Source organism: Protopterus annectens, chromosome 6.part0, assembly GCF_019279795.1.
Source record: "Protopterus annectens isolate FY-2018-M chromosome 6.part0, PAN1.0, whole genome shotgun sequence".
Taxonomy (NCBI): Eukaryota; Metazoa; Chordata; order Ceratodontiformes; family Protopteridae; genus Protopterus; species Protopterus annectens.
In genome coordinates, this window is record NC_056737.1 from 239,973,901 (window position 1) to 239,987,546 (window position 13,646).

A 13,646-nucleotide genomic window follows, 5' to 3' on the forward strand; every position below is an offset into this window, starting at 1 on the left:
TTTCCTTGGGGGTTTTATATTCTTAGCCCCTCTGAGGAACTGTCTTAAGAGGGGGTGAGAGAATAAAGGTGGATCAGTGTTGTATTCTGCAGAAATGGCTGAGGCATAAATTTTGATGGAGGAGAATGAAAGTCCACTGCTTAGCAGCTCAGCTAGATACTGTAATATTTGAGGTAAATTCAGTTTTCCCGGATTTTGGCCCTTTTTCTCATTCCAGGCACAAAACCGTTTCCATTTTGCGGAGTAAGCTTTTCTAGTAGACTGCCTTCTGGCCTCCAAAATGACATCCTGCACCTCCTTGGAGAGTAGAGTCTGTTGTGATGTTAAGGAATCTTCCATGCGGCCAGATTGAGTGTTTTCAGCTGACTGAAGAGTTTTGAAGCTGTGCTGAGTCAGAAGAAGAGGCATTAGAGGCAGGGTCCATGGTGGGGAATGCGTCAGGCTCCTCAGGAGTGGGTACCAGTGTTGTCTTGGCCAGTCTGGAGCAATGAGAATCATCTTTGGTCTGTCTGCTCTGGTTTTTAATAGAACTTTGGGCAGCAGAGGAAGAGGTGGGAAGGCATAAACTGTCATTGTTGTCCAACTGAAAGAGAGAGCGTCCACTCTCCAGGCCTTTGGATGAAAAATCCTTGAGCAGAATTTTGTCAATTGGTGATTTTTGTGGGAGGCAAAGAGATCTATGTCTGGCCTTCCCCATGCTTGAATTATCTCTGTAAAACTTGAGGATGCAACTTCCATTCGTGTGGATCTGTCATATTTCTGCTTAGGTTGTCTGCCAGCGTGTTTTCCTTGCCTGGCAAGTACTGTGCTTGAAGTTCGATTTGTAAGTCCAGAGCCATGTTCCAAAGCGACATGGCCAGCCTGCATAGGGGTATGAATGGGTTCCTCCCTGTTTGTTTATGTACCACATTACTGTGGTGTTGTCTGTCCTTATCAATAGTTGACCTGGATGCAGAAGGTCTTTGAAAGCTATAATAGCATTTATTACTGCTAGCATTTCCTTTTGATTGATGTGAAGGTGCTTTTTTTTTGAGACCATTTGCCCTGAATGCACCGATCTGTCATGTGCGCCCCCCAGGCGTAGTCCGAGGCGTCTGTTGTGATGACTTGATCTGCTTGAGGCTTGCTGAATGGGAGACCTGTGTTTGTTTGGCATGCTTGAGCCCACCACAGAAATTCCTTTTGAAGACATGGAATTAGTGGTATTGTTGTTTCCAAACTGTGGCTGTGTTGAGACCATAGTTTTTTCAGGTACCACTGAAGTTTCCTCATATGCAGCTTTGCACATGGGATTAGTAGGATGCAAGATGCCATGAATCCCAGAGCCTGCAGGATTTTCCTTGCAGTCAGCCTGGTGAAATTTGCTAGTGCTCTGAAGTATTGAGTTAGTTGCCCCTGCTTCTCTGGCGTGAGGTAGGCCATCTGGGTGTTTGTGTCCAAGTTGGCACCCAGGAAAATTATTTTCCGAGAGGGTATTAGCCTTGATTTCTTTTTGTTGACTGTGTATCTCAGAGAATTCAACAACATTATTACATAAGCCAGATGTTCCAGAAGTATGTGCTTGCTGTCTGCTTGGATCAGGCAGTCGTCCAAATAGGGGTATATTTGTATCCCTTGAAGTCTGCAGTAGGCAATTACTGATGCCAGGCATTTCGTGAATACTCTGGGCAGTAGATAAGCCAAAGGGCAATGCAGAGAATTGATAATGGGTTGAACCTGCAAGAAATCTGAGGTATCTTCTGCAATTTTGTCTGATTGGGACATGCAGGTATGCCTCCTTGAGGTCCAATGTTACCAGCCAAGACTCCTTGCCCAGCATGGGAAGAAGCTGCCGTAAAGTGAGCATCTTGAATTTTGGTACGAGTAAATATGTGTTTAGGATGGATAGGTCCAAAATAGGTCTCCAATCTTTTCCCTTCCTTGGTACCAGGAATAGTCTGGAATAAAAACCTTGACCTTGTTCGTGAGTAGGTACCTCTTGAATAGCTTTCATGTCCATGAGATCTGAAATTTGTCTTTGTGCCTCTGCCCTTTGATTGTGTGGCAGGTTTGGCATGCCTCTCGTTTTTGGAAGGGTGTGAAAATGGAATCTGTAGCCTCTGTTTATAATGTCCAGGATCCATTTGTCTTTGTGACAATATGCCAATTTTTTGAAAATAATGCCAGCTTTCCGCCTAAGGGTGCTGCCATTTGAGCCTTGCTTGGCATGCAAAGGGGGAAAGTCATTGGGCTTGCTTTCTGAATGGCTGTGAACTATCCTCACCACCTCTGTGTAGGAGCTTGCCATTGTCTGCCTCTAAACGATCCTTGGGATTGCCCTCTGCCCCTCGGGCACCTGTATCTACCTCTTTGGGGTCTGTCCGTGGCTGGAAAGGACCAATTTTTGGAAGGCCAACTTCTACTGAAACGTGGGGGTTGTACCTGTAGAAAATCTTTCACGGTTTGCATTGATTTAGCCTTTTCCTCCATTTTCTTTAATACCTCCTCAGCTTTAACACCAAATAATACATCCTTATGAAGAGGGGCATCTAGTAATTTAGCTTTGACATGATCTGGTAAGGTTTGTTCCTTGAGCCAGGCATGTCTACGTATGACTGATCCTGTAACAGCAGCTCTACATGAGGCCTCTAGAGCATCAAAACCACATTGCAAGGTATGTTTACCCACTTGTTCTGCACTATGCATCAAATCCTGCAACTCCTTCAAGTCTGGTTGTTCAGGTTGTGACATTTTACTTCTCAATTGTGATAACAGAAACTGTTGGTACTTTAGCATATGGAACTGGCAGTTTAATGCCCTCATGGTTAAGGTGGCCGAGGTATATACCTTTTTTCTCCACCTTTCTAAGGATCTGGAATCTCTCTCGGAAGGTAATGGATTTTTAGCAGTGGAGGCCTTAATTCCCTTGGGGCCCTGTGAAATAGTTTCTGGGTCAGCCGCATGGCTTTTGTATAGAAATTGGTGTGAGTCAGGAAACCGGTAGTACCGGTCAGACTTGACGGGCTGGAGGTAAAGAATCTGGGTTAAGGCAGGCCTCCAAGTACACATCATCTAGTATGTCCAAGACAGGAGGTATAGCCAGAGGCATGTGCTGAGGTAGCAAGAGAAAATCCCTAAGCCTTTTCTTGGAATCTGAGTACTCTTGGCCTTCCCAGTGGAAGTGTTCCCTTAAGGTAAGCAAGGTTTCCCCAAATGAGTAATCCTCTGGGGGGGATACAGAGGGAATGGACTCCTCTGCATCAGAATCTTCAAAAGGGAGTAAGAAAGTTCCTGTTCATTAGAGTGCTCTGATATAATGGAGGCCTGATCAGAGGAGGGGGATTCTTCCTCCACTCTGGGCCTTTTGTCCGGGGGGGGGGGGGAGGGTTGAGAACCCCTGATAAGAGTAATTAAATCCTCAGCCATTTTAAAAATCTGTTTTTTAGGCATGGGGCCTGGAGATGGGCCCTGTGTAGCTTGTCTCTTAGAATGCATGGCTGCTTTAGACTTAGTGAAAGCCTTGATGGAAAAAGAAGAGGAAGGTCTTAAGACACCTTGAGAGGAGGCAGACCTGTCTACATTTTGAGATTCACCACCAAAAGTGGCTTCAGTATCTGTAGTCGGGGTGTGGGCCGAGGAGCCTGCGACCTCGGGCACAGAAGACACCACCAATGAAGTGTGGTCGGTAGTCAAGGGCTGCGTAGGCACCTCGCTGAGAACCGGACCACCTGAAGTCGGGTTTGGTGTGGTGTAGGTAGAGGCCGCGGACCTCGTGTGTCGGTCCTTATCTTTGCGCTTTTTAGACAAAACTGGAGTCGGAGTATCCGACGACATAATATAGTTAAATTTTTTGCCAAAAAAATGCTGGGCGAACTCCGCCCGATGCTTAATGGTGCGTTTGTTGAATGTAGCACAAAAACGACAGACCGAGACGTTGTGGTCTTGGCCTAAACAAGGAATACAGAGGGAATGAAAATCCTTATGCGGTATTTGCTTCCCACATGAAATACAATTATTAACTTTGTCTGACATCGGTCTGAGGCAAGAAAAGTTTCAACGGGTACTTAGCTTTCAAGAAGACTTCGGTTGCAAAATTTTCGTAATTTCAGGAGCTGGCCGACCGGCACTTGCGAACTGCTTCTGCTTCGGGCACCGCGCGGCAAGAAAGACTGAAGAAAATGGCGTCGGCTGGTTCTTTTATACCCCTATCGCACTGACGTCAGGGAAGAACCGACGACAACCGACGCCGGACCTAGACTTTGGAATTCGGACGACCGAGGACCCGCCTGACGGCAGGAGAACCCATCTGTTATGACTGCAGCTGTATGCACGATGAACATCAGGACTGATTTTTGTTTTCATTTATAGCGCCTCAGTGCATAGCACATCTGTGCTACGTCTGGTTCACTCATACATTTACAATATTCTCTGAGTCCTACAATTTTATTTTAATTATTATTTTTAGATTAAGAGTGTGATGTATAAGAAAAGATATAGGTTTTGAACCACAAGAGGGCACACACAATTTGGTGGGGAGCACAGCAAGAATGCAGAGTAGCTGAAACTACAAGAATGAAGTGTGGTTACATTACTAAAGGAGTTTAAAAAATGGAAATTGAATGGGTGTGCCTTCTTTGAAGGTTGGGTGTCGGGCTGGTAACTCAGTACCATAAAATCCACTGCCAATCATTAGCGGACCAGAGTTCTGTGGCAACCCCTAACTGGGAAAAGCCGAAAGACATATACATTATATATATATATATATATATATTCTTAATCAGAAAAAGGGGGATCTGTAAGAATAGAAAGCAAAAGTAAGGCATACTGGTAAACTGAAGGCATATTGGCACAGAGGTAAGGCCACCTACTTGCTCTACTACAAAAAAGGTTTACAGAAACAACTATTATTTACAGCCTGCTCTCCTTTTCCAGGAAGTGGGGATTTAATACTGCTGAGTGACATACCTGGTAAAAGCCAGACTCCTACCAGGAAATGGTTACAACTGCAATGGAGAGGGGTATGGTAAGGCTCCTCCTGCATACCATTCCTCCAAGATAATGGCAACTGATGCTAAGTGCACTGCCTCAGATGTTCTCATTAAATCCCTCCAACTCATCTACTATACGTTCCCTACACTGGATAAATTACAGTCAGAAGGCTGTTTTGTAGTTCTGGGAAGTCAGAATATTGAAATCGAATAGCCAAGATCATGAGAACGCTGACAAGGAGTACGGGACAATTAATTTTCAGACATCAAAGGAGGTGTGAAGGATTACAAAGATGGCTTCATACCTCTCAACTGTACAGATTTTTTTGCACAATGTCCAGATTTTTGGTTCATATTTTTGGTTTATTTCTCATAAAATTTGAAGTTTTCTGGCAAATCATTGGGATGAGCTGAGGACTGAAGTCACTAAGTAATGACATACATTTGAGTTTCAGACTTCAAATTCTTCAGAAAATACATGTTAAAATCAACGACTTTTAAGTTTATACGAGCGATATTTAACATGTCCCCATTTTGGGGACTTTGTCCCCCCATTTTGTTGGGCTTTGTCCAGATTTCTTGCACAAAGAGGTTGAGACATATGGATGGGTTACAATGTGACTAAAAAAGAGAGAGAGACACACACAGAGAAACAAAACATGTGACGGAATGAAAAAAGTGTGAGTTATAAGAGTCCTCCCGCATGATGTTGATGACAGAGGTTTGGTAAATCACTAATGTATCAAAGGGAAAATTATGTGCAACATGCCACCAACTCCAGATTACACCATCCAGTTCTTACCTGTATACTGAATGGGCAGTGATAGCATCTAGTAGATATCCTGTATGAGGTCAAGGAGCACAGTGGTGAGAAAAATAAGAAAAGCAGGTAAAAGAAAAGAATATCTTTTTTGGTGTCAGGAAAAAAGTAGCAAAGGTTTTTTTTTTTTTTTTTTTTTTTTTTACTGGTTAGGACAGCTTTAGGAACAGGATACAAGATGGATGCACAGAGAAATATGACTAAAAATACACTATATTCAAATTTAATTGTGGAACATGGGATTAGGACATGCACTGGACTGCTTGGGAAGGGAGTAAGAAGAGTTTGGAGATCAGACAAACACTGAATGAGTTCTTTACCTTGGCAAACATGAAGGCATGGTGCCAGCAAGGGAAACTGGCTAGATGGGAACAAATGGATAAGAGAAAAAGTAGCTAAAAAAGATTCAGAGAAAGAATTAAAGTTACTTCAACAGGAAGAGTGCTGGGGACTAGATGAGCTGCTCCCCCCAGTACTAAGCTAAATAATTTATTATTTGGCGAACCAGTGACAAGCCTACTTTATCACTTCAAAACTAAATCTGCAGGAAAGTCTCCAGGAATGCATGGCATTTCTTGGGGAAGACTGGAAGATAGGAGGGAAGAAACTGATAAAAGATCTGGGATGTTTAGTTTAATATTTTAAAAAGAGGGGAAGCACTGGAAGAAAGCTGCAATGGCTTTAATACCTAAAGACAACAAAGACCCATCAGACCCAGTTTCATATAGCCCCATTTCAATTTGAAACCATGGTTATAAATTGTGCACCTCTACAATAGCTAAACAAATGGCAAAACTGTTGCCAAAATTGATAGATATAGGTCAATGGGGGTTTGTAGAGGGGAGGCAAACATCTGACAACATTAAAAAGCAAACAAGAAGTCCCCAAAGCATAAAGAATGCAAGTCACGAGTAAACAGCAACAAAGGCAAATGCTGGTATAAAAAGTAACAAAAGTTGTATAAAAAGTAACAAAAGTGGTATAAAAAGTAACAAAAGTTTATTAAAACAGACGCGAGTGCTTTCGCAGCGAAAGTGCTCACGTCTCAAACTTTTGTTACTTTTTTAGTATATTTAGTGTGATCTGACTATCTGACAACATTAACAGAACAATGATGATCCAGAGGGAAGCAGAATATAAGAAAATAATGCTACTGTTGGTGGAAGTTAAAGTATTTGACAGAGTAAGTTGGATTTTATGAGTAAGACAATGGAAGGATTTGCATTCCCTGATACAATAATAAAGATATACGAGGGACTGAAGGCAAAAATTAAAGTGAGAGGGTTCCTCTCCGAGTCTGACACGTTGTGTCTGAACAAAGCAATCGGGCAAAGGTTTCCTCTTTCCCCTTTGTTACTTGCTTTACATTTAGAAGCATTGGCAAAGATGAGGTTTGTAACTGGGAACATGTTGATACGGTTTTTCTTTTATATAAAAGTATGTGTATGTTTGCCTATGTCTTAAGTAATCATTCAATAAAGATGTTAAAAAATATATTGTTTAATATGCCCTCCCTTCAGAGCGTCAGACTAAATGTGAGAACCAACGCTTTGAAAAATAAACCTCAGTTCAGTCAGAACAAAAAATTCTGAGACTCATGACTATACTTTAAGCTTTTTTTTTTTTTTTTTTTGGGCAAGGGGACTTAACTCAACCCTCATCCCTGCACCCACTGACATTGGATTCACACCCTTGATAATAACTCTGAGACTATGCTACAGTACTGCAGTCTCAGAGTTGGTACATATTCCCTAATTCACACTTGCTTTGTTAGCTTCAAGGATCACAATTACAGTCCTAGAACATTCACTACATACCAGTTTATACTTATGATGTGTTCATTTAACTATTTCAGTTTTTTCAGTTAATACTGGTATATCAGAGTTTTGTATGCACTTTTCTGCAGTTTGCACACTGCTTAAGATTTAACCTCTTTAATAAACACTGACTGGTTGACTTAATTATCAGTCCTTGATGACATTTTCCAGCATTTGCCAGTTTTATGCTGGCACTGCTAAGGTTGCATTCAGCAAAAAAAACCTCAACTTCCCACAGCCAGAGCAAAAACTCCTCCAGGCATGAGATCTTTGAAGGAATGACAGACATAAATCAGTCTAATAAATGATCTTTGAGATGGATATCAGCAGTGTGCTGACTTCTTGGGTCATCTCTCCAAGTGTTGACTCAATATTTTCCCTAATCTTGAGCTCCCATGTTTAGAATATATGCCGCACCCCCCCCCCCACACACACACACACACACACACACACACACACACACACTGCATATCTGGTGTGCTCCTGCCAAATATAGGGACAGAGGCTGCTGCAGGTTCCCTAGTCCTGGACTTCTCAACCAAGGTGAAAAGTAAACTATATATATATATATATATATATATATATATGTATAAGTGGGTCAGATGGAGGGTAAAAAGTTCCCACAGTAAACATAACTTTTAAAGATGATCAGATGACATGGCGAATTTCACATACCTGCTATTACATTTGCAGAATGACAAAAGGTTGCAATTAGCCTCTTTAGTTTGCCCTTTAAGCGCATTCAATATCTTACACTTTAATTTGCTCCTTTTTTACACCTTGCACAGCCTACCCCAAGCCATCAAGAATGTCTCTAGATCAATCCCGACCTCCATTCTGGCAGTCTATTCTATAGGTCAATATTTTTTTTCTGAAGAACTACTTTTGTTGATTCAAGGAGTAGCTGGTCTCTAATCTGGTGCCTATGCCTACCCTGTCTTACTACAAAAGGATGGTGCCCTTTATCTCCCACAAAGGGCATGTGCACCTCTACCGCATTCTGTCTGTTCTGGTTCATAATGTTCTCCTCAAGTTTCTAGTCATATCTTTCCCTCCAGGCTAAACACCCTTCTGGAGCTTTCCAGTGGAATCCATCTACCAGCATGACGTTCTTACTACTGAAGCCCATACCATTCTTACATCTTTGTCTAAAGTTACAATCACAGAGATGTACTTTTCCAGCTCAGGTCTGAACAATGCTGCCCCCCTTTGGGCTCAAATGGAGCACATCTCTGCTGCTCTGCCACAGCAGGCCCGTCTGCTAAGCCTCTAACATCCTTCTGCCAGTCCCAAGCCATCTCTTTGTCCACTGCCTCACCCTTTCTTTATCTGATCTACTCATAACACACAGAAAAAAAAGTTTCCTCCAATGGTGTCCATCTTGGCAGCTCTCTGACATTGCTAGACTGTAACAGGTCACTGATGCCTACATACAAAACAATGTAAATCCACACTTCCTTGTTGGCAACTTGATATGCCTCCTTTCATTGCTTATGAAATCTAAGCCATGAGTCTGGTTGGCAACTTGATATGCCTCCTTTCATTGCTTATGAAATCTAAGCCACGAGTCCTGTTGGCAACTTGATGAATCTCCTTTCATTGGTTATGAAATCTAAGCCGTGAGTCCTGTTTCACTGTAATTTGGTGTAACCTTTCCCACTTCCTAAGTTTCACATACCAAAAATTATTTACTATTTCCTTTCACCTTACTTTCCCGACTCATGCTAATACCACTCCTGTCTGCAAACTTACTTAAATCAAAGGAGACTGAGCTGTCTGTTTCCCTAAGCTTACCCTCACCCAAGGTAAAACTACAGCTGATGTGACTATGCAAGGCAGGCATACCCTGGAAAGAAAGCAAGGAGAAAAATGGATTGCTTGAAGGAAAGCTCGTATACCACCCTCAAAAAGCATTAAGACATGTGGTCATCACAGGCTATAAAGTCTAAAGGTCCGGTATTGTATCCGGTAAAAATAAAGGCTATTAACAAAAATTCCGGCAGAGAAACTTCAGGTCCACCAAGACATCCAGCTTAAAAGTTGAACACATGAAAATGAGCTTCAAGAAATTAAAGTCCCCGGAAAACAGAAAAGATTTTCAAAAACAACTGACATACAAAGAAAAGAGTAAAAGCTATATGTCTGTACTTAAAAGCAAGGTCCCCGATGGAGAAACTCAGAAAACTCTTACAAAGCTTCCATGCATGTGCATGAGCACAGGTTCATTGTGTCCAGGGAGACCCCTGGAAATCCTAAAGCGTCATGGACTGAAAGGTGTTCATTCTGAAACTGGCATACAGGACATTACTACTACAGTGAATGTCACTTCTATGGCTCTCTGTCAGAGAAAGAAGCAAGAATGAGTTAACAGCTCATCTGCCTGTGAGCAGAGGCCCTGATACAGGTGTGGTTCCAAGAACACAAAGCCCCACAGTTCTCACCAATGTGCATGCCACATCAGTCCTCAGTGATTATACTCTATGCTGTGACAAGCCTAGAAAATTGGCTTTCCATACTCAGTTCTGAGCAACAGTCAGGGATGGCACAGGGTAGACTGAGAATCTGGTTATTAAAGTGATTATGATGGCAGAACAACAGTAGACAATATTCCCCGAAGCCTGATGAGATGTCTTTACCGAAATGAAGATATCTTCCTCCTACATGTCCTGCCTGGTTTATGGGAAGTGATAGGGTGGGGGGCAGTACAGCTTGCAAAAAGCAGACGAATATCATCTCTCTTTTGTAGGTTCTCTTTAATGTCCTGAGATTTCCAATGAAGACCACCCTAAAAGGAAGCATCCAGGTGCAGTTCAAGATAAATGGACAACAGCCACAATCAGGCTAGAACCTACAAAAATCAGCCTTTGTTGTTGTCATTGTGCCTAAATGAAGTACACAGCTAGGAATCTTCACTGGAAAGCATGCCTTGATATTTCCCCAGTTACTCCATGATTTCTAAGTCAAGGAGGTCACAGTGCCTATCCAAAGTCTTGTGTACAAAGAAAGGGACTGAAAAGAATACAAGAATGGACTTAAACTGTTAAACAGACAAATTAGATAATTAAAAGGCAAAAAGGCCCAATGTGACAGAAGCGTATGCAGGATCAGTGAGGAAATATTGACGTCTGCCCCTAACTGCCACAGTAAAATGTTGAACCATTCTGATGGTGACTAATATAGACTTGTTCTGCCTTCTTGTGGGTGAACAGCCTCTGGACTTCATAGGTTGTCAAAACATCACTCTAAGACAACTTTCAATGGAAGATGACCCACACCACAAACGTGAACGAGCACATGAAAATGCATGCTGCTGCAGACACGCGCATGCAGACACACACAGACACGCACAGACACGCACAACTTTTCCTCCATGTAGAAATCACTCTTCACAAAGCATGATTAGTGCTGGCCTGATAAAAGCAGGAGCAGAATCCCTCATGCAGGAAGAATACAGCCCAGGGTGATACTCCAAAGTGATAGACTCAGATCAACATCACCACTGAAGAAGTCTGCCTCATATCCTCAACTAATACTAACAGAGAACCCAGTTGAACTATGAATCTTGGTATCTTCCGCATCATCTAGCAAAGATGGCTCAGATAACTGGGAGGACATCAACCTAAAGGCTAAACCTTGCTAGGAGATAGTCATTAGCAAAGTGGCAGAGCCCACATTCCTATACTGTAGTCTATCTATACTGACCTTTTCTTAAGACATACTTAGAAAACTGACAGTTTCAACATTTCTTTTAAGTAACCATCTTCCCTCACCAAATTTGGGCAGTACAAATGTTGAGAAGAATAAAGGTCAGTGGAATAACAGCATCGGCATAAACCAAAGGAAAACAAGTTCCCTTGAACAAGGGGATCTGACCAACTGATACTGATGCAAACACATACACCATATACCTGAAATCACAAGATCCTTTGGCTTCTTCACAGAACAGACCATCAGTTATCACTGGGTCAAAAACTGAATTTGATTTTTTTTTAATCTCACTCCAAAAATAATACTGGTCAAAAACCTTCCCTCCATGGCATTCACTCCCACTCTTTCCTTCTAACATTGGTCAAAATGACCTCTAATGCCCTCTTCCTTCCCTGCACTTTTCTTCTTCATACTCCTATAAAAGTCTTCTCTTCCAACACCTAAATCCCATTAAGACATGGAATTGTCCACTAGCTGAACTCCCCTTTGTGTCCCAAGTGCTGCTAACACAGTCTACTACCTCTTAAATGGACAGTTTTACTTCAACATATGATCCACAGTCTTGTATCTTCAGTGCCATTATGTGTTAGCAGCATTTTTGCACCCTGGTATCCCCCCACCCCTCCATTCTGCCTCGGACATCTAGTAATCCTTCCTCTTCAGGCCTTTTAAAAACATTAGTACAGATTATGGTAAATGGGCATCTGGTAAACCATGTCCTTACAATCAGAAACAGGAACAGGTTCTCACAGACACCTATTGAAAACTTTCTTACAAAGTAATCTCCTGTATATAAAAATAAAATTAATATGGCCAATAGCTCCACAAAATGGGAGGCAGGAAGCATAAGTTACTAGATACGAAGACTGTGGATACAAAGTAATTCAGTATCATCACATTTGCTCTCAGGACCCATTTTAAAATGAAACGCTGAATAAAAATACATTAAAATACGCTTGATACCACTTCTATCAAACCAATAAAGAAAGGGTGACAGAACTTACCCTCAGCATCCAACATCTTTGGAATGTCTAAGTATTTCTCCGCAACATCAAAAGCAGTGTTCAGATTGGTCAAGGGGTCATCCTACAAAGAGAAATGTGCAGAGATATATGAAGTGGGCAATTTAGTTATGCAAGACATTCAACTGCAAAAAATCTAAACTAGAGAAAATGCTGCACAATAAGCTGAACACAATTATTTTACCTGCAATAGAAACAGTTTTGATGTGAAACTATACATGACAATGCAAACTGTAAACTTTAACTTTCTTTTAAATGTTTTTTGCCCCTGTGCTTGCCACCCATAGAGTCTCTCCAATCAGACTTGAGTGCATCATTCAGTACCATCTGGACAGAGAGAGAGAGGTCAACATTCAGGCAGTCATGAAAGATGTTTTCATTCTTAATGGTGTCCTAGCAAAGAGGACATGTTTGGTTATGGCCTAACCAGGCAGGGGGACTTGCAACCTGCAAACACCTTCCCCTTAGTAAGAGTACTTTCCCATGCACTAACTCAATGACGGTTACCACAGTTAGTGACTTGGTAAGTTACATGCACAACCCCAGATCGCTTGCCCACCTCTCTCCTCCAAAGACCTGCAACAGCCTGTGGCTAGCTCTGCCCCTCATCAAGGTAGGCCTTACCATCCTTCTTACCAGCTCTGTCAAGCACCCAAACTGCTAATTAAATCTGGGCTGCCTGGACTGTACTTAGGACTTGATCCTCTGTTCCACTGGGCTCAACCTGTACAATGTTTTTATGCATATATTAGACTTTATTTTTAAAATGACTATTGCCAAAATTACCACTATATTTTACATATCTTTACTGTTAATTAAAAGAATATCAAGCAAAACAGATGTGTTCAATAGGCTAAAGCATAAGGAAGTGAAAGAAAGTACAGTTGTGTACACTTACCATAAATGTAGATGTTAGAGTGTATTCACTGTTGCAGTCATTACATTTGGGTTATCCTGCTGGCAGGTTGCCCTCAGTCGGCCTGAATTCCAAAGTCTTAGGTCCTGCGTCGGTTGCTGTCGCCTCTTCCCTGACGTCAGGTCGTCAGGGGTATAAAAGATGCAGCCGATGCCATTTTATTTAGTTTTTCTTGCCCCAGATGTCAGGTGCCCCCAAAAGGTAGGCTAAAATTATGTAAATAAAACATACATGCACCAAAATAAGCTTTACCTTTTTCTATAAGCAAATACACCACCTAGAGTGCATAGATTAGAGAAGTAAAGATAAGTTCCAGTAAAAATAAGGTGGATGGCGGGTGGGTAACCTGGACTGCAACAGTGAATACACTCTAACATCTACATTTAATGAAAATGT

General features: G+C 41.9%; 1 protein-coding gene across 6 annotated transcripts in view; it reads right to left on the bottom strand.

Moving 5' to 3' along the window:
• Nucleotides 1-13,646, bottom strand: part of ACTN1 (actinin alpha 1) — a 744,367-nt gene that overhangs the window by 306,681 nt on the left and 424,040 nt on the right. For all 6 annotated transcript variants that reach the window (XM_044073986.1, XM_044073984.1, XM_044073982.1 and 3 more), the window contains exon 7: nucleotides 12,317-12,398. In XM_044073986.1, the coding sequence (XP_043929921.1) occupies nucleotides 12,317-12,398 (82 nt within the window). The remainder of the gene's footprint in view (nucleotides 1-12,316; nucleotides 12,399-13,646) is intronic.